Source organism: Trichoderma aggressivum (assembly GCF_033847375.1).
Source record: "Trichoderma aggressivum f. europaeum strain CBS 100526 chromosome Unknown scaffold_001, whole genome shotgun sequence".
NCBI classification, from domain to species: domain Eukaryota; kingdom Fungi; phylum Ascomycota; class Sordariomycetes; order Hypocreales; family Hypocreaceae; genus Trichoderma; species Trichoderma aggressivum.
In genome coordinates, this window is record NW_026946367.1 from 1,786,907 (window position 1) to 1,806,768 (window position 19,862).

Below are 19,862 nucleotides of genomic sequence, written 5' to 3' on the forward strand. Positions count from 1 at the left end.
CGCGAATCGGAGCGCTCGACGCAAAAAGGCATTTGTGGGGCACCCAGAACATGCCAAAAAACCTGCCACCGCACAAACTCCGTCGACTTTACAAGGCCCAGATGCCTGGAAACTTGCCCCGAACTTCAACTGCCTCCATGATTATGTCCCTCCCCAGGCTGCAGCGTGTCCCACCCGCTAAAACCGCCCGCTAAAGCACCAACGGCAAGCAGCAGCAGCCAGTAAGATTCAATGGCTGGGGCCTGGCAGGATGCAAAATGCACAGAAACTCGAGGTTGACATAAGCTGGCAGCTTCCTCTCTTTTCCACCTTGGGCCTGGCCTGGCTGTTGCCAATCCGCTTTGGCTTTCTCTCAATTGTTCGTGGCTGGACGCGACCAGTTTTTTTTTCTTCCCTCCTTTCGATCTCCATCATCTTCTCTCTGGGTAGAACGAACAAAAACTCTGGTCGAAGCAGCATTAGTTTCTCATTCTTACTAATCTTGTATTTTCTCTCTTTTTTCCCCTCTCTCTCGACATTGTCACATTATTTTCGCTCTTCATTTTCTTGTAATCCAACGTTTACTTCATCATTTGTTCCAACCAACCCAGAGCCTCTCTCTCCGTCCATCCTTTCCAGCCTCTCATCGAAGCACCGCCACTCCTTTTGTTTCTATTTTGAACCCTCATTCAAAACGGCTCTTTTTTCGCCTCCCCCGCCACCCGCTGCCGTCATCGCCCTGTCGCGACCCTGTCCCGTAAACCAAGTCCGGGTCTTTCTTGGCTGTCACTCTCTTCAGCATCGTCGCGTGCCCGCCATCGGCCTCCCCCCCCAAGGCAGTCTTTTTTTTTTTCCCACGACAACCGGCTAGGCAGAGAGAGGGACCCCTCGGCTGAAAAAGCGCAAAACACCCCTGAGCCGAGCACCGCCTGATCTGATCCGTCTCTCCACCAAACCCGGATTTCGCCGTCTTCCTGCTTTTTGCGCAAACTCGAGATTTCCAACTCCAGCCTGTTTGATGCCGCCATCATGCCTCTCCTTAGTGGAAAGGGTAACAAGTTCAAGGTCGACCCGCCCAAGATCCGCATCGAAAAGGTCACCATAGAGCGTCCCGCGCCTCCGAAGCCCAAGCCCAAGCCCGCATCCCGACCCGCGCTCTCGTCGTCTGCGCGATCATCGCCCGTCCCCAGGCTCTCGCCCAAGGCCCCCTCGGCCTCTGCGGCGTCGTCAGCGTCTTCCAGGGCAAAGAGCAGCTCGCCGTACCCCTCTTCGGCAGACGAGAGGCGCCTCGACCTGCAGCGCAAACGCAAGGCCGTCAGCGCGTCACAACGCCGTTCACCTGCCAGCGACCGCATCGAGTTCGACAAGGACAGCGACGCCGAAGACGATGGGTGGATGGATCTGGATTCGCACAAGCGCCAGCGCAAGGCCACTAGCGAGAGCAAGTCGGTCGATTCGAATCGCAAGTTGAAGAACGCCAGGGCGTTTGAGCGCAAGGATGAGAGGCTGCAGTTCATCCATGCCGTTGACGTTGCCTCGCTCGAGCACAAGTGCGTTCCCATCATGGGAGCGTCCAAGGAGGATGTGGCCATTGAGCTACAATATCCCACTCTGCAGCGTCGAGAAAAGTCAGTCAATTCTCATCGCATCTCCCCTCGTCTGAAACCGCGCGGCCCCTCACCCCACCCCTCCCGAATGCTTCGTCTATTCAGAAGGTAAATGGCCATGTTTCATTTTCTAACAAGAGAACAGGTTTGAGCTCGTTTGGGGCAAGGACAAGATCGATGCCGTAGAGGCGAGTATACGCATAGTACGCCTGGTTGCCGAAACCTATCTCACCGACGTCGAGGCCGAGCCCTTTACCAACCAGACCAACGGATTCATTCGACGACTTGAAAAAGCCTCGAATCGCAACATCCAGGACCTGGCGGGCTTCAAAGCCGCTCTACGCGAGTACAACGAGACGCTCCTCGCCTTGGTCGAGGACGGCGTCGTGGCCAAGAACCTCGAAAACCTGCACCAACTGCCCCCGCATCTCGCAGCCTTTATCCTCGACCAGATCTATGACCGTACAGTGGCTCCCAAGGTGGAACTTCTCTCCAAGTACGAGAATGGAACAGACTTTGTCTATGGCGAACTTCTCCACCCCTTCATCACCAAGCTCCTCGTCGAGCAGTGCAACATGACATCCGACCAAGTCTTTGTCGATTTGGGCTCGGGCGTGGGCAACGTCGTTTTACAGGCAGCGCTCGAAGTCGGATGCGAGAGCTGGGGCTGTGAGATGATGGAGAATGCGAGCAACCTGGCAGAGGCTCAAGAGAAGGAGTTTCATGCGCGATGCCAGCTTTGGGGCTTGAAGACGGGCGAGGTACACATCGAACGGGGTGACTTCCGCAAGAACGCCTCGATCCACGATGCCCTGAAGCGGGCCGACGTCGTGCTCGTCAACAACAAGGCGTTTACTTCGCAGCTCAACGAGGACTTGATCCGCATGTTCCTCGACCTCAAGTCGGGATGCAAAATCATCTCGCTGAAATCCTTTGTGGCCGACTCCAAGAGCAGCCACAACATCAACGACGTGGGAAGCACCATCCTTGAAGTCGAGGAGTGCACGTATCCCGAAGGCTACGTCAGCTGGACCAACGCCGGCGGGCAGTACTATATCTCCACGCGGAAATAGACTAATTAGAGCTTCATCAGCACTGCATAAAGATGTTATGTTGAGTATTGTAGAATATAAATCATCGAGTACAAATCGGGTATATGGGTATTTTTTGTTTTCTCCCTCTCCCTCTCTCTCTCGTCTGGATTGAGAGCGTTTGGGGTAACGGCTTTTGGAGGATAATCTTTTTTTGTTTCAACGAGTTGTAGCCATCGACAGCGAGACAAACGCGTTGGTAGATGATGGGATGAGAAACAGACTTTAACAGTACAAATGAATATGAATGAAATAGGCCATCCTTACCACCGTGAGGAGGAACGGAACGGAACGGAACGGTGCTTTTCCTCTCTACCGCCCCTTTCCCATCGTGGGCTCGTTTGCCAGATTCATGGCGTCGGCCTCTTGGCCCATTCTCTTCATCCACCTGTCGATGAGCTCGCTGTTTTCCTTCTTGAGCCGGTCCCTCTCCTTTTCCGCCATGGAGAGTTGTAGGTTTAGTGCAATCATCTCGTCTTGGACATTCTGTTTGTTGCATTAGCGAACACTTGGTTGAAAAGATGGGGGCTGATGTATAAATTGATTAGATTAAATACCTCGACTAGCTTCCGTTTCTCTCTGAGCTCGTATTCCCGGTCGTTTACCTTGGTGGCAAGGGTTGTCCGCTCTCCAGTGAGATCTCTGATGGATTTGGAGTCCTGTTTCGTTTTTGAGCGCAGCTTGTCCAGTTCTTCTTCCGCGGTCCGCAGTCGCGTCTCTGCCACACCTCTGGAGCGTAAAGCCTCAGCCAGGTCAAGACGAAGCTGAGCCACGCCAGGATCGTTGGCTGCTGCCTCGCCTGGCTGGAGGGATGGCGACTTTGACCGGTTGTTCCCCAGACCGGCGAGGTGAGATTCCAAGGCGAGTTTCTCGGCTTCCAGGGATGAGATGCGGTCTGCCATTTGTGAACCTGAGGCGATGGTTAGCCGTGCGTCTTGTAGATGGGGTGAGTGAGGAAGTTGGGCGAACAGGCTTGGACGAGCTCCATGTTGACGGGGCTGTTGAGCTCTGATTCCCTTAGGGAAGAGAGATATTCGTCTCTCCAGTTTGGCATTTTGTAACTGGACAAGTTGTTGAGAGGGGCTGTAAAAGAAACTGTATATTTGATAGAGGTGTGCATGAGAGATAGAGATTCCACGGAGAAAATCTACATGGATGAGAAGATTATTATTCGATGATGAGACCAGACGGTCGCTGGACATGAACTTGGTGGGGTTTTAGTTTGCATGTGTCGCTGTAACTTTGCGCTGGCAGATGATGCAAGCAACGTCCCCTTGTTTAGCCGACGAATAGCCTCGCCTGCCATTGGCCGAAGCTATGGCTAGCTCTGGGGTCGAACGAACCTCACATCCACAGCTTGTCACTCACCAACTTGATCCATCTCATCTCATACCGCTACATGAGATCGCCGTGATATTGTCAGTCTGCGGTTCGTCATGAGAGTGAGATGAGATAGACAGCAGCAGCATGGACACGCTTCACGCAAGAGCCGACTGGGAGCGCGTGGGCGACAAGTGGTTCCGCAAGACGGAGCAGTATACCGCCGTCTTTGGCCAGGATCTGGACCTCGATGCCTTTGTCGTGACGGGCGCGCCTTATGCCGGCGCTCTGGCGCTGTGGCGGGACGACTCGAAGCTGCAGGCTCACCGCGCGGGGCAGACGACGAAGCCGGGGATTGACATTTACAGCCTGGCGGGCAAGAAGCTGCGGACCATCTCCTGGGACAGCGGCGCCATCAAGGGCCTGGGATGGTCCGAGGACGAGTCGCTGCTGGTGGTGGCGGCGGACGGCAACGTGAGATGCTACGATATGCAGGGGGACTTTAGCCACTTCTCGCTGGGGAACGGGGCGGACAACTATGGAGTTGAGTCGTGCCGGTAAATGCAGCTACTTGTGAGGCCAAGTGAGGGTGAGGAGAGCGCTGAAACGGTCGTGTCTAGGTTCTACGATAACGGCATGGTGGCCCTGCTGGGGAACAACACACTGGTGACGGTTTCGTCGTATTCAGAGCCCCGACCAAAGCTGCTGGCCCCTGTCCCGGCAGGAGAGATTCATTCATGGGCCATCGTCGCCCCGAACCACACGCTGTCTCGCTCCGTGGAAGTTTTGCTCAGTATTGGGTCGACTGTTTACGTGGTTGATGCTACGGACTGCGAGGACCGGTTTCTGGATGTTGGGCCGTTTTCACACGTCAGTGTCTCGCCCGACGGTCGCTTTGTCAACTTGTATGGCAAGAATGGTAAGGCGCATGTCATATCGAGCGATTTCCAGGAGAGGTTGTTTGAGCACAACTCGAATTCACACACACCTCCCAAGTACGTGGAGTGGTGTGGCAGCGATGCCATTATTGCTTGGGAAGACGAGGTCCATGTTATTGGGCCGGGTGATGAGTCTTCGTCTTACATCTACGACAGCACCCGAGTGCACGTCATGTCTGGTAGGACACGGATGCTCAATACCAGATGCTCTAAGCTGACAATCGAATAGAACACGACGGCGCTAGACTGATAACGAATGATTTTTGCGAGTTTCTTGAGAGGGTGCCTGATGATACGCTTCAGGCATTTGGTGCTGCCTCAGAATCATCCCCCGCATCTATTCTGCTCGATGCTGTGAGACAGCTTGAGCTGCAATCCCCCAAAGCAGATGATTATATCCAACTCATACGGCCCAACCTGACCGAAGCTGTCGATACGTGCGTTAATGCCGCCGGTCGAGAGTTTGATCCTCAGTGGCAGAAGCGACTGCTCAAGGCCGCGTCGTTTGGCAAGTCGGTGCTCGACATCTACAACAGCGACGAGTTTGTCGACATGTGTGAGACGCTACGGGTTCTCAATGCTGTCCGAAGCTTTGAGATTGGAATCCCCCTGTCATTTCAGCAATATCACAGGCTGACCCCTGAGCGACTTATTCAACGACTGATCCAGCGGCACGAGTATTTGCTGGCACTAAAGATTGCTGGCTACTTGAAGCTACCGACGGATCGCATCTACGTCAGCTGGGCATCTACAAAGGTCCGCGTGGGTGCTCAAGACGACGATACCATCTGCCGACTGGTCGTGGAGAGACTTTCTGGCAAGCCTGGTATCTCGTTCGAGGAGATTGCAAGAGCTGCATATCATGAAGGACGAGGCCGTTTGGCTACGGAGCTGTTGAACCATGAGCCACGCGGAGGGAGACAAGTGCCTCTTCTGCTGGATATGGAAGAGGACGAACTGGCCCTGGACAAGGCCATCGAAAGCGGTGATACTGATCTCATCCTTTTTGTTCTCACAAAGCTCAAGAAGAAGCTACCTTTGGCATCATTCTTCCGGGTGATCAATGTTCGGCCAACGGCAACGGCCCTGGTAGAGTCGGCGGCCTTGTCGGAAGGAGACAATACTCTTCTCAAGGACATGTACTACCAGGACGATAGACGAGTCGACGGGGCCAATGTTTTCATCCGCGAGTCGCTTCGACAGCCCGATGCTCGCACTGCATCCGATAAGCTAGCTCTTGCAGCCAAGCTCCTCTCTGAATCCAAAGATAACGCAGCAGAAGTCTACGTGCTCAAGGAAACAACGCAACTCCTTCGTGCACAAGAGGCGCTAGACCGCGACCTGACGGATTCCTTCTCCGGACTGAGCGTCAACGAGACGATCTTCAAGCTCATCCGGCTCGGCTACCACGGAAAGGCCAAGAAGATTCAGAGCGACTTCAAGGTGCCAGAGAAGGTTGTTTGGTGGATTAGGTAAGTTTGCGATATCCGGTTTTGCTGATTTTATACGCGATACACCAAAGGACAATGGCGGCTGACTGGCGGCGGGCGTTTTGCCCCGTTCCCGTCCGATAGGCTTCGGGCACTTGTCGCAAAGCGAGAATGGGGTGAGATTGAGGATATCGCAAAGGCTAAGAAGAGCCCGATCGGATGGACGGTAAGTCTTTTTGAGTTTCTCACTTGTCATATCCAACCCGATCTGAACCACATGGCGGGAGTGTAAGAACTTGCTGCCGCCAGGGTGTATATGGTGTGTGAATAGGATAAGAAAAAAGGACCCGGCTATATATGATGTGGGAATAAGATAGCGGAAAAGGGGACCCAGCTAACGAGGAAATCTTTGGTAGCCTTTTTTCAACCTTACGTTGCAGGCGGGTAATCCGCGCTTGGCGGCGGTGTTTATACCCAAGTGTACTGGTTTGGAGCCCGGGGAGACGATTACCATGTACGAAAAGTGCGGGATGCGAGTTAAGGCGGCGGAGGAGGCTGTTAAGCTGAAGGCTGCGGCGGCGTATGAGAGGTTGTTGGAGGCGGCGGGGAGAGACACGACTGAGGGGAAGGAGATTGAGAGGATTGGTGGCGCGGTGTTTAAGAAGTAATGATGGTGTTGTGGGGAGATTGGCATTTAGACTGTGGAATTGTTTTGGGGGGATCATGAGTTAGTGTAATGAAGATATATTTTACTTGGATTACCTTATTAAGTCTCCCTGTTGACTGAGGACATGGAGCATTACGCTATTTTGAGATATCCAAGTCGTACAGAACCTTGGCTTTTTTTCCAATTGGAGGACTACTTACTTATTTGAAGTAAATAACTAATATTGATAGCGGCCATACTGATCGTTTGTGGTTTGTCGATGGACAAGGGTTTTTTTGTGTTGGCTTCTTCTAAGGCTCCCTGGTTGTAAGACGGTATATAGGAATCTTTTCTACGTTTTCATTACTATTTTTATAGAGAATATATATATCATCTCATTAATTGCATGTAGGTGAGGACGTGAAGACTCGAACGGTTAGTATGTCTTGATTCTATCTTTGAGGAACACACTGAATAGGGTGCTGAGGCTTACGTGTACACAGATTCCCGCGAGATACTAGATGTTCCTCCCAGCTTCGTGTTCGCTTCAAGCGGCAAGTTCCTGCAAAGGTAGAAGTTGGTAGCCAAGTGAGGAGGGCCTAATGGCCCTCATCAAGATTGGTCACGGTAACGGCACGAATGACTTGCAAAAATGGTACTCATTTGTCCACTTCATGGTGTTGCATAGATGCCAATGATTTACATGGACATGGCGAGTCTACTGCGACCCCCTCAAGACCGATCGTTATCTGGCTGACACCGATCTGGAGGGCCTCGTCTTCGATTTGCGAGTCCGCGCCATCCATGGTCGCACCATCACGTCAGAGTGGTCACGGAGCCTGTCCTACGGGATGTGTTACGTGGTGCTTTACTAGGCGTGTACTTTAGCCCCGATGATGAATTCTTGAACTTCATCTCCTCTGAGAAGAATGTAAACGGAAAGGTCAGCACGATGGCGTACAAGGGCCATGATTACTGCTTGTTCGTTCCGGTGAGATTGGTAACCTGTACATGAACTCCCGGGCCTTTATGGATAATTGGAGGGATTCTTTCTAGAGGACACTGGCGGTTTCATCGTCATCCAAGTCATCCACTTTGAGAAGGGTGGTGGACAGAAAATTAAGGGTTTGCATCAGATAAGGTATCGGCAACCTCAGAGTATGAACGTGCACGTATTTTGGGAGGAATAAGGAGATGAAAAGTCGAATGCAGGAAGAAATCCTACGGAATCCTGCAGAGTGTTTGTAAGACAGCCAATCCTTCTAATGGACCCAAAGGACGACGTTCTTGAACTGATGATGGATAATTGACACATGAAAAGAATGAATTGCACTCGGTCAAGGAATGTCTCAACTCAACCAAGCATGTAACTTGTGCACAATACATACAGGCACCGGGATATATCACCTTAGCGGTGCTACTCAGATGGAGCAGCTCCATCTACTCGATTTAGGCACGTCGGCGAGATGAGAAATAGAGATTGGCGAAGCCTGTAGCCTCGGGACAAAGAGTGAGATGCGCCGAGCGCGCTACGACATTCCTCCGTTGCGAGGGTTGGGGGGAAACGGTGAGCCTGGCCTGGCCCTGCTTACGGATGCCTTGCGAGTTATGCATTGGCACTGCTACAGTACGGTATGTTTGCTTTGCTTGCTTATTTTGCTGTTCGCTGCGACGTTGACCTGCTGGATCCGTGCTAATCCTCCGAAGCTCATAGTGGAGTGTAGTTGTAGTTGCAGTGTTTGACCCCGTTGGAGAGATTTACCGCAACAATCGGCACTTTTTTTTTTTTGGCTGGACGTGGCGTGATGTGTTGTGATGGCGGTTGATCTGATATCGGAGCGGCATCTGAGTTGAGTATGGGGGGAAAGAGAAAAAAAAAGAAGGAAAAAAAAGAAAGCAGATGACGATGATGTGTTGCGTGCAAGGATGAGTCGCCCGATGTGCTCTATTTGTCACGTTGTTTTTTTCCTGGTGCGATGCCTCATTTTTTCCCCCAGAGTCTCATCATGGGTCTCAATGGCCATCTGGGCGACCTGACTCGTGTCAAAGTTCCCTCCCCCGCACCATCCTCGCACGATAACTCGCCCTGGTGCCATGAAAACCTGCATGCTAAATGTTGCATTCGTACCTACCTAGCCATCGTGCGGGGTGGTTTAGACAAAGATGCGGGAAACGAAAAGGGTAAACGAGGAAGAGACGGGGGAAAAAAAGGCCATGGAGCGATGTACGAGGATCGGATGATGCGAGAGAATCACACCCCGGTCTGGTGATGCGGAGCTACGAGTACGGGGGGGGGGGGACTATCGTTGGTGCTAGTAGCAAGTAATTGCGGGAGCTGGTGATGCTTTGGCTGGAGGAGATAAAAGAGTGAGGAGAAATACTAGTGTCTAGTATCTGGGAGAGCGGAGAGAGAAATGTGAGGGGGGGATGGGCCACGTGTTTTGAAGGATAGTATTTGGATGGTTTTGGGGGGAGTTTTCAGCTGAGGATGAGAGATTTGACGTTTTGTGGGCTATTTGGAACAACGTACGAGTGTTGATACTACGGCGGGATGAAATATGATGGTAAAATGCATGTCTGTATGTACGTGTGCCTTTTGGTTGTCCAGTCTGGAGTCAATGTCGATGGTCTGGAGATGTCGATGCGAAAATGCAAATGCAAATGCACGTAGTATTGCATGGGAACGAACCCCACACTTGAACTGGGAAAATTAGTCGTGGCGTCGCATCCGTTTGCACGCAGACCAGCCATGTGATTTGACCGAGATGGAACGCAACGGGCTGGGTGGAGGATGTGGTGGCGATGTAGTTGGTTGGTTGGTTGGATGCCTCAACCAAAGTTGATTTTAGTTGCTGCAGCTTTTTTCGAGTTGGGCTTGCGGGTCTTGGTCTGGGGGAGCGGGGGGATGAGGGGAGAGAGGAGAATATCGTGTATTTCGAGATGAAGAGAGTGAGGGGTGATGATGGTGTTGCTTTTGCTACTATAGTTGAAAACCAGGCACAATAGTGTGCTTGAACATTATATGGGTGGAGAAGATTTGGGTTTGTTGATGCATGTGTTACGAGTCGAGAAGGGACGGGGGAGAGGGTTTTTGATGCATCATTTGTTTTGGGGGTTGGAAAATGTCGGGACAGGGTTTGGCTTGGTTCGGGTTGTCTGGTTTTCTATTGTGATTGATGTTTATGTTGTTGTTGTTTTTTTTGACAGAATTAGCCGAGGCTGCTGCATACAGTTGCGCTGTTCGAGTATACAGTGCAGTGCGGTTCGGGTAAACAATCAAATCAACAGCAGTGGTAGGATTGGGCAGACAGATGGACACTGGCAATGTTGATGCAGACGACAGGTCTTTCTGTAGGCCTTGGATCCTTGTTACATGCAGCAGGTCTACACGGTTCAAAAGTGCTTCCCGTGTCTGGCGGGCGGGGGCGGATGGATTTCAAGCAGACAGACACGGAGTGCATGAATCGCCAACCCGCACGAGAACGGGATCGAATGTAGTCGGTGGTGAGATTGTGGATGATGCTCTACTGTACGCCATTGTCTCGTACGGGTGCATGAGCATGAGGATACTGCAACAACACGGTACGGGCAACGCATGCAGTCAGCAGAAAAAGGGACCGCGGCATTCTGTACTTTGCATACCAAGGTACATGTATCAGCAGGCTCAGTCAAGATGGCCAGGCAAGGTACAGTACGGGTGCAGCTGAAGAAGAGATGGGAAGCAAAAATAGGTAGAGACGCAAGGGATGGAGGAGAGGCCCTGGATCAGTCAATAGCTCCGCTGCATCTGAACCGAACAACGCACAAGCCATCAATATCCGATGCTACGGCAGTTTTATTTGTGGCAGCTTTTTGTCTCGGATAGCATAGCTTTGCTCGCAGCAAAAAAAGACAGACACGGCTGGCATGTTTGCGGCTGGGGCTCAACAAGGTCTGGATGCAGGCATGTCCAAATATAGAAATTCTCCTGTCCCGGCTTTTTCTGGTCAGAGACGAGACATTATTAGGGCCGCAGCTTAATACCACTACCTAGTACGGAGTATATTGAAAAAAAAGGGAGGAAAGGGAAGAAATACGCAAATAAAATAATGAAAACGTGGCTACCATCTCCCGGAGGATGGATGCGTGCCAGTTACTCGTACATGGCTTAGGCTACCCGCTGCAGTCAGCGGCACTAACAGGTTTCACAGACGACGGAGTGGGATGAAAGGTTGTCCCATCTGGAATGCAATATGAGGATTTCGGGGTCCAGAGGAGCTTGTGAGAGACAAAGGAACAGGCAGCAAATGTCTCGCCGAGGGCCTTGTACTACCACTCGAGTGGCCGCATGCGTGGGGTTGAGTGAGAGAGAGAGAGAGGCACAAGAAGGATGAGAGACACAGGCGAGACATAAAAAAGGAGGAAGAGGAGGGAGGGGTGTGTGTAACCTGACGGTATTTGGAAAAAAGAAAAAGAAACACTAGATGAGTATCAAGATGTGAAGAAGCCGGTGCAAAAAGCTGGGGTGAGCCAGCCACGAGGAGAGACGGCGTGATGGGCGAGCTGACGAGAGCGGCGTGTTGTGTGTGTGTGTGTGTGTGTGTGTGTGTGTGTGTGTGTGTGTGTGTGTGTGTGTGTGTGTGTGTGTGTGTGTGTGTGAGTTGCATGCTGCCTATTGTTTCCATTGTTATGAGTTCTGTCGTATACGAGGGACTTGCTCCGTATATCGAGGACATAAGATAGGATGCATGCATTCGTTCAGCACCCACGGCATTGGTGATTGATGCGGTATAAACGCCTTTGTACATGTGCATCGCATGTGAGCTCGTGATGCAGGTCACACAACGACTGCGATGGCCTGCATCCGCTAGTTATCTCGGCTGGTGCCAAGAAAAGGTGCTCAGATGCCTCTCGAGATGACTACGAGGAGAGGAGAGTGATGTAAACAGCCAGATGGGACAAGACATGCGCATCTGTAGGCCAGCACGCGTACGAGTCTGGTGATGGGCTCAAGGCTGTCCTTTCATCGTCACTACGGCGTCACGGCTGGTCCATACGTGCGGGCATAGTACAGTACAGTAGCTGCAAGGCAGGCAAATGAGATGGATGAAGGATACATACCCAGGTAGAACTATTGGCTGATGAGTGATTGGCGATGTTGTGCTGTAAGGGGGGCAACGGGTAATCACGGCGAAGCTAACAAATCGCATGACAATTTCTCGCTGTCAAATGGGTGGTTTGGTTTCCAGCATGTACAGCATCCAAAGTGCAGACGCAGATGCAGAAACACGCAATGAAACGAAACATGGCCATTTGATGCCCTCTTGTTTCGAGACGTGGAGAACAAGATTCGCACCGGGAGAAACGCCACCGAGGCAAAAGGAGATGAAACGATTTCACCTCGATTGGCCTCTTTTTTTCTTTGTCTTCTTTTTGTCGACGGGCTGGATGGACTGGACTGGATGGACCGCCGCGGTACCTGGGGCGAGGGTGCAGGTGGCCGCGCGGGTGCATGTAGCGGGCGGGTATTTGCCGTAGCGACGCTGTCCAGCCCAGTCCATTCAGCAGCTGATGGACTGGTGGCGGCAAGTTTGTCGCAGGGCTTGGGCAAACAAAGCACCAGACACCTGAATCGGTGCAATACCAAGGTACACTCAAGTCCAATGCCTTCAGCTGGCATTGATGGCTTAGCCACTGGCATGTTCGGGTACCTTGCCTGTGTCTGGAGGCCCATTTGATCTCATCTCATCTCATACCATGTGTCTTTTTATGCTTTGTCTAGTGACGTCCTCCTTTTCAGCCCTTCCCCCTCATTGTACAGGACAGGTATCCATTTTCCCACCTCAGCAACTTGGTACTAGCAGCAGTGCAAACCGATCAAATCAAACCAAGTCGAGTCGAGTTCGAGTACCTGCATTCGATCCATTCGACATCACGCACACGTCACGGCTGGACGAGCCGCTGACGGCCTCTAATTCCTCCTCCTGCTGATCACAGCACCCCTGCAGCCCAGCCCGCTAGCAGCGCTACAGTCCATACATGTGCTCTACTGTCTCTACGTCTACGGCTACGGCACCAGGCATTGAGAGTCTAGTAGTAGACTGTAGAATCAATCAATCCAATAGTGCTAGCTCGATAATAGCTGCACGTCCATTTAGTAGCGAGTGCACGCTAGACTTGCTAGTTGGGCCGGATCCAGCACCAGCACCAGCACCAGCACCAGCACCAGCCCCAGGCCATCATCAACCACGGCCCAGGGATCTCAGACATTGCCAGAGGCGTTACTCGCACCACATTAGACACACCCCCTACCGACCGATAAATCTAGCCGCTTCAATCCTCTCGACAGCCGGAGGAGGCGAAAAAAGACGTACTTGTAGAGGGAAACCAGGCAAGGCAAGGCACCAGACAGGACAGGTTCAAACCACAAACCTCAGTGCAGCCCAGGCCAGGCCTTTTTTTTCCCCCCTTAGCCCTGCGCTCGTGCCGCGGTGGAACTTGCCGCTATACTCGTACGCTGTACCCGCCCGTGCCCACGACTCGGGCTGCACCGACACTGACGTTTGCAAAGTCTTGTGCGCGGCGTCTGGTATTTGGCCGGTATCTGGTACTTGCGCCGCTCAGCGACCTTGGCAGCTGTAAATATTCCATATACCGCCATCCCCCCAGACACAGACACAGACACAGACACAGACACAGAAGTTGAGTATATCCTCACCACCTTTGCCTGTTGGTTTGACCAACTCTTTTGCCTCTCTTCCTTCTTCCTCTTCCTCTTCCTCTTCCTTGTTTTTCTCTTCTTATTTCTTCTCCCTTTTCTTTCCTGCATCTACCACTGCAGCCTTCAACCAACCGGTTTCTCCTCTTCCCCCGCATCGGCCTGCCAATCCAATTCATCCCGTTGGAGGTGCCAAACCAAAGAACCGCTGCCACACTTATTCTCCCACGCTCACGCGCACTCTCCAACTTTTGGCCCATCACCCAATCCGTTGCGTGATGCAAACGATTCGCTGCCAAGGCAAAAGACACTGGAATAGGCAGTAAAATTCCCGCAGACGACTAGAGCACATAGCGATATAAGCCGTTTTCGCCCACCGCCCCGGCTCAGCTCAGCTTTTCAACTCTTCACGTTTCTTCTCCAAAAGAAAACGAAGCACGGGCCCTTGGAATCGAACAGGATTAAATCGCCCAAGTCGCCGTTTGCCAGGGTCTCTCCGGAGCTGCACTTCTACATACGCTCTGCCACTCCACTCTAATACCAGTAATCTACCTGCACTCGCCTTGGCACCTTGCGACTCGTGCCATTATAATACCACCCTGCCTGGACAACCGATTTCCCCTCTGCGGACAGGAAATAAAGGAGGAGGCAATTCCGTTTCTTCTGCTCTGGCTCTGGCTTACACGCCTCCGAATTCTTCACGTCTCCAGCTCCCTTGGTGCTTGTTGGCCCCGTCGCCCGTTTAGAGCTCCAACGGCCCCCCTCTCCCCCCTGCTTACACCGGGCCAGTGTCTCAGTCCCTCAATTACAGCGCCCACCTCCACTGAAGGGACCCCCCCGAGAGCAGAAATTGCCCTGAACCTAAAGCCCCAATACCTCCATCAGCTGCGGCGGAATATTGAAACTTTGAAATGTTTTCGCAGCCAGTATCACCGACGCCGCCTGGGCTGACTTCGACGGTTTCGCCCTCGCCTTCCAGAACCAGCCGCCTGCGTGGCCTCAGCATCCTGCGCAACTACACGCACAACCATCTCCTGTCGCGTGACAACAGCCATCACGCAAACGGCAGCAATAGCAACGGCAACGGCAACAGCAACAGCAGCAGCAACAGCGGCGGCAGCTCGCCCTCAACCAGCCAGTCGGGCAACGGCCTCACGCGGTCCGTCAGCTACTCCCCCGTCACATCGACCACAACCACGACCACGACCACTTCCAACGCCGCCACGAGCCCCAACAGGCTGACGCTGGTGGCTACCTCTCCCGACTCCAGGACGCCTCACACAAGGGCTTCGGCCGCGAGCCCGGCCTCAAATACCCCGTTTGCCCAGGCGAGTGCCTCGTCCTCGTCCTCTGCCCCCGAATCCCCCTCGACCATCGAAGAGCATCCAGCCATGGCCCGATCCAACGAAGGGTCGAGCTCGGCCGACAACCAGCCGTCCATCCGATTCTCTGCCTACTACGACCCCCGATCCACGCGGCCGTCGCTGTCCTTCCCGCCCGTCTCCAGGACGCTGTCCAACGGCACCGAAGTCATCCGCGTTGGCCGCTACTCCGAGCGCGACAGCCATGCCCTGTCCAACGGGCAGGGCGCGGCGGCTCCCGTGGGCTTTAAGAGCAAGGTCGTGAGCCGTCGGCACTGCGAGTTTTGGTACGAGGACGGCAAGTGGTACATCAAGGACGTCAAGAGCTCGTCCGGCACGTTCCTCAACCACATCCGGCTGAGCCCGCCCTCGCAGGAGAGCAAGGCGTTTGCCGTTAACGACGGCGACATTGTGCAGCTTGGCATCGACTTTAAGGGAGGCGAGGAAATGATTTTCCGCTGTGTCAAGATGAGGTTGGAGCTGAACCGCGGGTGGCAGAATAAGCCCAACACGTTCAAGTGAGTGCATCTTTATTTATATCACAGACTGTGTAGACATGGGGGTGAAAACGAAACAAGTCCCTCTTCTTCTTTCCCTTATTCCCATGCTATTCATGGGTTTTGAACCATGGCTAACCGTTTTGCTCAGCATGGCCGCTCACAAGAGGCTTCGTAACATGGCAACCACTGGAGCAGCAGGCTCCGCGTCCAGCACCAATTCTCAGGACTGCTCCATTTGCCTCAACTCGATTGGCGTAAGCATTTCTTCTGGCACTCGATTATGACTCTCAAGCTAACTCTCCAACAGCCTTGCCAATCACTCTTCGTTGCCCCTTGCTCTCACACATGGCACTTCAAGTGCGTCCGCGCCTTACTCACCTCTCCACAATATCCCATCTTCATCTGTCCCAACTGCCGTGCCGGAGCCGACCTGGAAGCCGACGTCGAGGACCCTGAAGAGTGGCAAAACATGGATGATTTTGAGGCCCCCGAAGAGCCAGCCGCCCCTACCACCATCGATGTGCCTGCCCCAGAAATCGAATTGCCTCTGCCCTCTTCCTCTGAAGAACCACACGAAGCAACGGTTCAAGAAACGGACACCATGGACGTGACTGTGAATTTTACTTCAGCAGCTAGCCCGGCCGAGAGCCCGACGGCACCACACGCAACTTCCGAGCCGTTGCCCATAAGAGGTGCCAACCGTACCGCCCATTTGCGTGAAAACGGCACTCCCTCGCCACCTGGTAGCGGGGCAGAGGGACTCATCACCCCTAGGAATAATGCAGGGCCATGGGTATTTGACGGCAGGGCAGGCCGACAACCAGCGAGCGACACAGCCGACATGCCGAGCCTCGACTCTGCGGCAGACGCCGACATGACCACACACGAGTCCAGCGACGACTCTGCCAGCCGGTAGCACCAAGTCGAGCAACTTGAGAGCATTCCACATTTGGCGGCGTGTCTGTTGGCCCATGGTGCCAGCCTTGGGGGGCTGCTACTAATCATAATGTATCGTCTTTTAACCGTCATGTTTTACTCCTTGTTCGTCGCCTCCTCTGCCTACTGGGCATGGGTGCAGACGTCTGTTGCATCAAACTTGTGTTCGACCTGATTTGGGGCGGCGGATTTGTCCTTTTTGACATGTTGATCTCACAGTCTTTATTTCTTCTTCCTTTTCTTTTGTCGATTTCCTGCGTGTTCGGAGTGTGGCGTGATTCTCCATGGAACGAACCGCAAAACAGACTTTTGGGCGTATGGCGTCATGATCAAGCATGGCTCATTCTGGCCGCAAACTGGGAGGGTGGAAAGCATCTTTAGCATGGGCACTAGCGCGGGATATGGTTAGAAAGCTACAATTCTGATTTCTCTATTTCTCTCTCTCCCCGAATCACTTGTTCATTCTACTTCTGCATGGTTCGGTTTGCTCTTGGGAGTGGTGAAAACTGGGAAGAGGCTGTTACGACATGTTCATTTTCCGCACGGTATGGTTCGGAGTCGCCGCCTGGCATGTTCACGGGCTGGTCTTACGGCGCCAATTTGAGGGTATAGGCTAAAAGATTTCGGGGAACCGCTGCACTTTTACTTTTGGTGTAAGACAGGGGGGGAAAGAAAAGTGATGTCGATTCCAATACAAGAAAAACGGCCCTCTGGGATTTCTCGGTCTTTTCGCAGCGTGTGATTTGAAAGGCCGGAGTTTTGAGTGGGATATGATGTCAATGTGGCAGCGTTTGACGGTGATTGGTTGGGCAACTCTGGCTGGAGAATTGCGGCAGCGGCTCCGAGATGAGGTGAACTTGGGGGCTTTGAAACTGCCTGCATTTTTTTTTGGGGGGGGGGGGGCTGTTACTCCTTCGACGGTACTATTGAGTACATATATGTAGCATCGTCTATTTGTAAAATAGTACATGGTAATGCGTACATGTCAATATAATGTTGGCTTCTGATCGGGTTTGAACTGGAAGATGCCGTCGGAGCTCCGGCACCGGGATGATCCGACCTATCGCCGAGATACTACTACTATGTGACGGCACCACAATTTTCCTTGTGCCGGAAAGTGCAAGCTTGCTCGCCTCTTTTTGGTTTTCTTTCGAGCCGAGCCGTGAAATCCTCTTTCTCTCCCTTTCCAAGGGGATCTCTATTGTCATTCTGTTTAGGTAGAGAAAATAAGAGGGCTTTTTTTTTCTTCTTCTTTGACAATGCTGCGACAGTTTGCGTCTCGGGTGCAGCCTCGGGTGAGGGCCCAGGGCGCGAGGCTGATGAGTGCGCAGAGCAAGTTTGGTGCGGTTGGGGCGCAGATGGCGAGGCGGACGATGGCGACGGTCAAGGTGGAGGGGATTCCAAAGGTTGGTGATGCGAGGCTTCTCTTTTACCTTTGCGTCTTGGGGGCTGAAGACGAGGCCTCTCCTTCATCTTTACGTCTTGGAGGCTAATTCTGGGGATCCAATGTGCAGGAACCTACTGAATTGGACGAGATTACGACACTGCCGAATGGTTTGCGAGTCGCTTCCGAAGCCCTCCCCGGTTCCTTTTCCGGCGTGGGAATCTACGTCGAGGCAGGTTCTCGGTTCGAGAACGACTCGCTGCGAGGCGTTTCCCACATCATGGACCGGCTGGCGTTCAAGTCGACCTCGAGACACTCGGCCGACGACATGCTCGCGCGGGTCGAGACGCTCGGAGGGAACATCCAGTGCGCATCTTCGCGGGAGAGCATGATGTACCAGGCCGCCACGTTCAACAGCGCCGTGCCGGAGACGGTGGCGCTGCTGGCGGAGACGATTCGCGATCCGCAGATTACGGATGAGGAGGTTGCGGAGCAGATTGAGACGGCGCGGTACGAGATTGCGGAGATTTGGAGCAAGCCTGAGCTGATATTGCCGGAGCTGGTGCACACGGCGGCGTTCAAGGACAATACGCTGGGGAACCCGTTGTTGTGTCCTGAGGACCGGTTGGGGAGCATTGATAGGAGCACGGTGAAGATGTATAGGGATCTGTTTTACCGGCCGGAGAGGATGGTTCTGGCTTTTGCGGGTGTGGAACATGGGACTGCGGTTAAGCTGGCTGAGGAGTTCTTTGGAGACATGAAGACGCTTCCCCGGACGGGCTCAGAAACCAGCGTGAGCTCTCTTGCCAGCGACGCCTCTGCTTCCTCATCAGCATCATCATCATCATCTTCTTCTTCAAGCTCCTCTTCTTCACGATTAATGTCCAAGATCCCCCTCTTCAAAAACATCTCCACATCTACCCCCCGCAACGCCACTGTCCTTTCATCTCCTTCTGAACTCGACATCACTCAGCCTTCTCGATATACCGGTGGCTTCCTCTCTCTTCCTCCCCAGCCGCCGTCTCTTACTGGCACCAACTTTACACACATTCACCTTGCGTTTGAGGGACTGCCCGTTGCTTCAGATGACATTTATGCGCTGGCAACATTACAGACTCTTCTCGGTGGAGGAGGATCTTTCTCTGCTGGTGGACCGGGCAAGGGCATGTACTCTCGCCTGTACACCAATGTGCTGAACCAGCACGGCTGGGTTGAATCATGCGTTGCCTTTAACCACTCCTACACCGACTCTGGCCTCTTTGGCATCTCGGCATCTTGCTTGCCGGGTCACACCTCTGCCATGCTGGACGTCATGTGCCAGGAGCTCCGAGCGCTGACCCTCGAACGGGGTATTTCGAAGCTGCAAGAGGGCGAAGTGACACGAGCCAAGAACCAGCTGCGGTCATCGCTGCTGATGAACCTTGAGAGCCGTATGGTAGAGCTGGAGGATCTCGGACGGTCGGTTCAGGTGCACAAGCGCAAGATTCCCGTGCGGGAAATGTGTCGACGGATCGAGGCGCTGAGCGTGCGGGACTTGCAGAGGGTGGCGAGCATGGTGATGGGCGGCGCGGTGAAGAATGCCGGTGGAGGCAGTGGTGCGCCGACGGTGGTGGTGCAGGAGGCGCAGGCGTATGGGGTGACGAGCCATACGATGACGTGGGATCAGATTCAGGATCGGATCGATGGGTGGAAGTTGGGGAGGAGGGCGTGATGAGGTTTGATGAAAAGAATGGTTCCGTGGTGTGAGGGTTTGAAGGTTTTAAAAGGGGATGATGACGGGACGATATAAAACTTGGCATATTATATATTGGCGCGGGAAGGGTGGTATTTGGGATGATATACGTGTATACATATTGCGGATTTGTACGATTATATGGGTACCTAGTTATTGAGATATGATGCTCTTTATGAATTGTTTGTGTGCTTTGTTGTGAGTGTTGTTATATCAAGATGAGTAGTGAGAAGATGGAGTT

General features: G+C 53.1%; 5 protein-coding genes across 5 annotated transcripts; 4 read left to right on the forward strand and 1 right to left on the reverse strand.

Annotated features, from left to right (window-relative positions):
- Positions 1-1,008: 1,008 nt before the first annotated feature.
- Triagg1_514 (uncharacterized protein) lies at positions 1,009-2,659 on the forward strand (the record flags this gene model as incomplete). The annotated part of the gene is made up of 2 exons (XM_062900141.1): positions 1,009-1,694; positions 1,732-2,659. 2 exons carry the CDS (start codon positions 1,009-1,011, stop codon positions 2,657-2,659), a joined length of 1,614 nt encoding a protein of 537 aa, XP_062760864.1.
- A 330-nt stretch (positions 2,660-2,989) lies between these two features.
- On the reverse strand, positions 2,990-3,731 carry Triagg1_515 (uncharacterized protein; the record flags this gene model as incomplete). Its single annotated transcript, XM_062900152.1, has 3 exons — positions 2,990-3,163; positions 3,235-3,587; positions 3,647-3,731. 3 exons carry the CDS (start codon positions 3,729-3,731, stop codon positions 2,990-2,992), a joined length of 612 nt encoding a protein of 203 aa, XP_062760865.1.
- A 413-nt stretch (positions 3,732-4,144) lies between these two features.
- Positions 4,145-7,033, forward strand: Triagg1_516 (uncharacterized protein; the record flags this gene model as incomplete). Its single annotated transcript, XM_062900163.1, has 5 exons — positions 4,145-4,554; positions 4,618-5,114; positions 5,165-6,407; positions 6,510-6,591; positions 6,806-7,033. 5 exons carry the CDS (start codon positions 4,145-4,147, stop codon positions 7,031-7,033), a joined length of 2,460 nt encoding a protein of 819 aa, XP_062760866.1.
- A 7,586-nt stretch (positions 7,034-14,619) lies between these two features.
- On the forward strand, positions 14,620-16,485 carry Triagg1_517 (uncharacterized protein; the record flags this gene model as incomplete). The annotated part of the gene is made up of 3 exons (XM_062900174.1): positions 14,620-15,587; positions 15,718-15,823; positions 15,877-16,485. 3 exons carry the CDS (start codon positions 14,620-14,622, stop codon positions 16,483-16,485), a joined length of 1,683 nt encoding a protein of 560 aa, XP_062760867.1.
- Positions 16,486-17,764: 1,279 nt separating this feature from the next.
- On the forward strand, positions 17,765-19,600 carry Triagg1_518 (uncharacterized protein; the record flags this gene model as incomplete). The annotated part of the gene is made up of 2 exons (XM_062900185.1): positions 17,765-17,911; positions 18,020-19,600. 2 exons carry the CDS (start codon positions 17,765-17,767, stop codon positions 19,598-19,600), a joined length of 1,728 nt encoding a protein of 575 aa, XP_062760868.1.
- Positions 19,601-19,862: the final 262 nt, after the last annotated feature.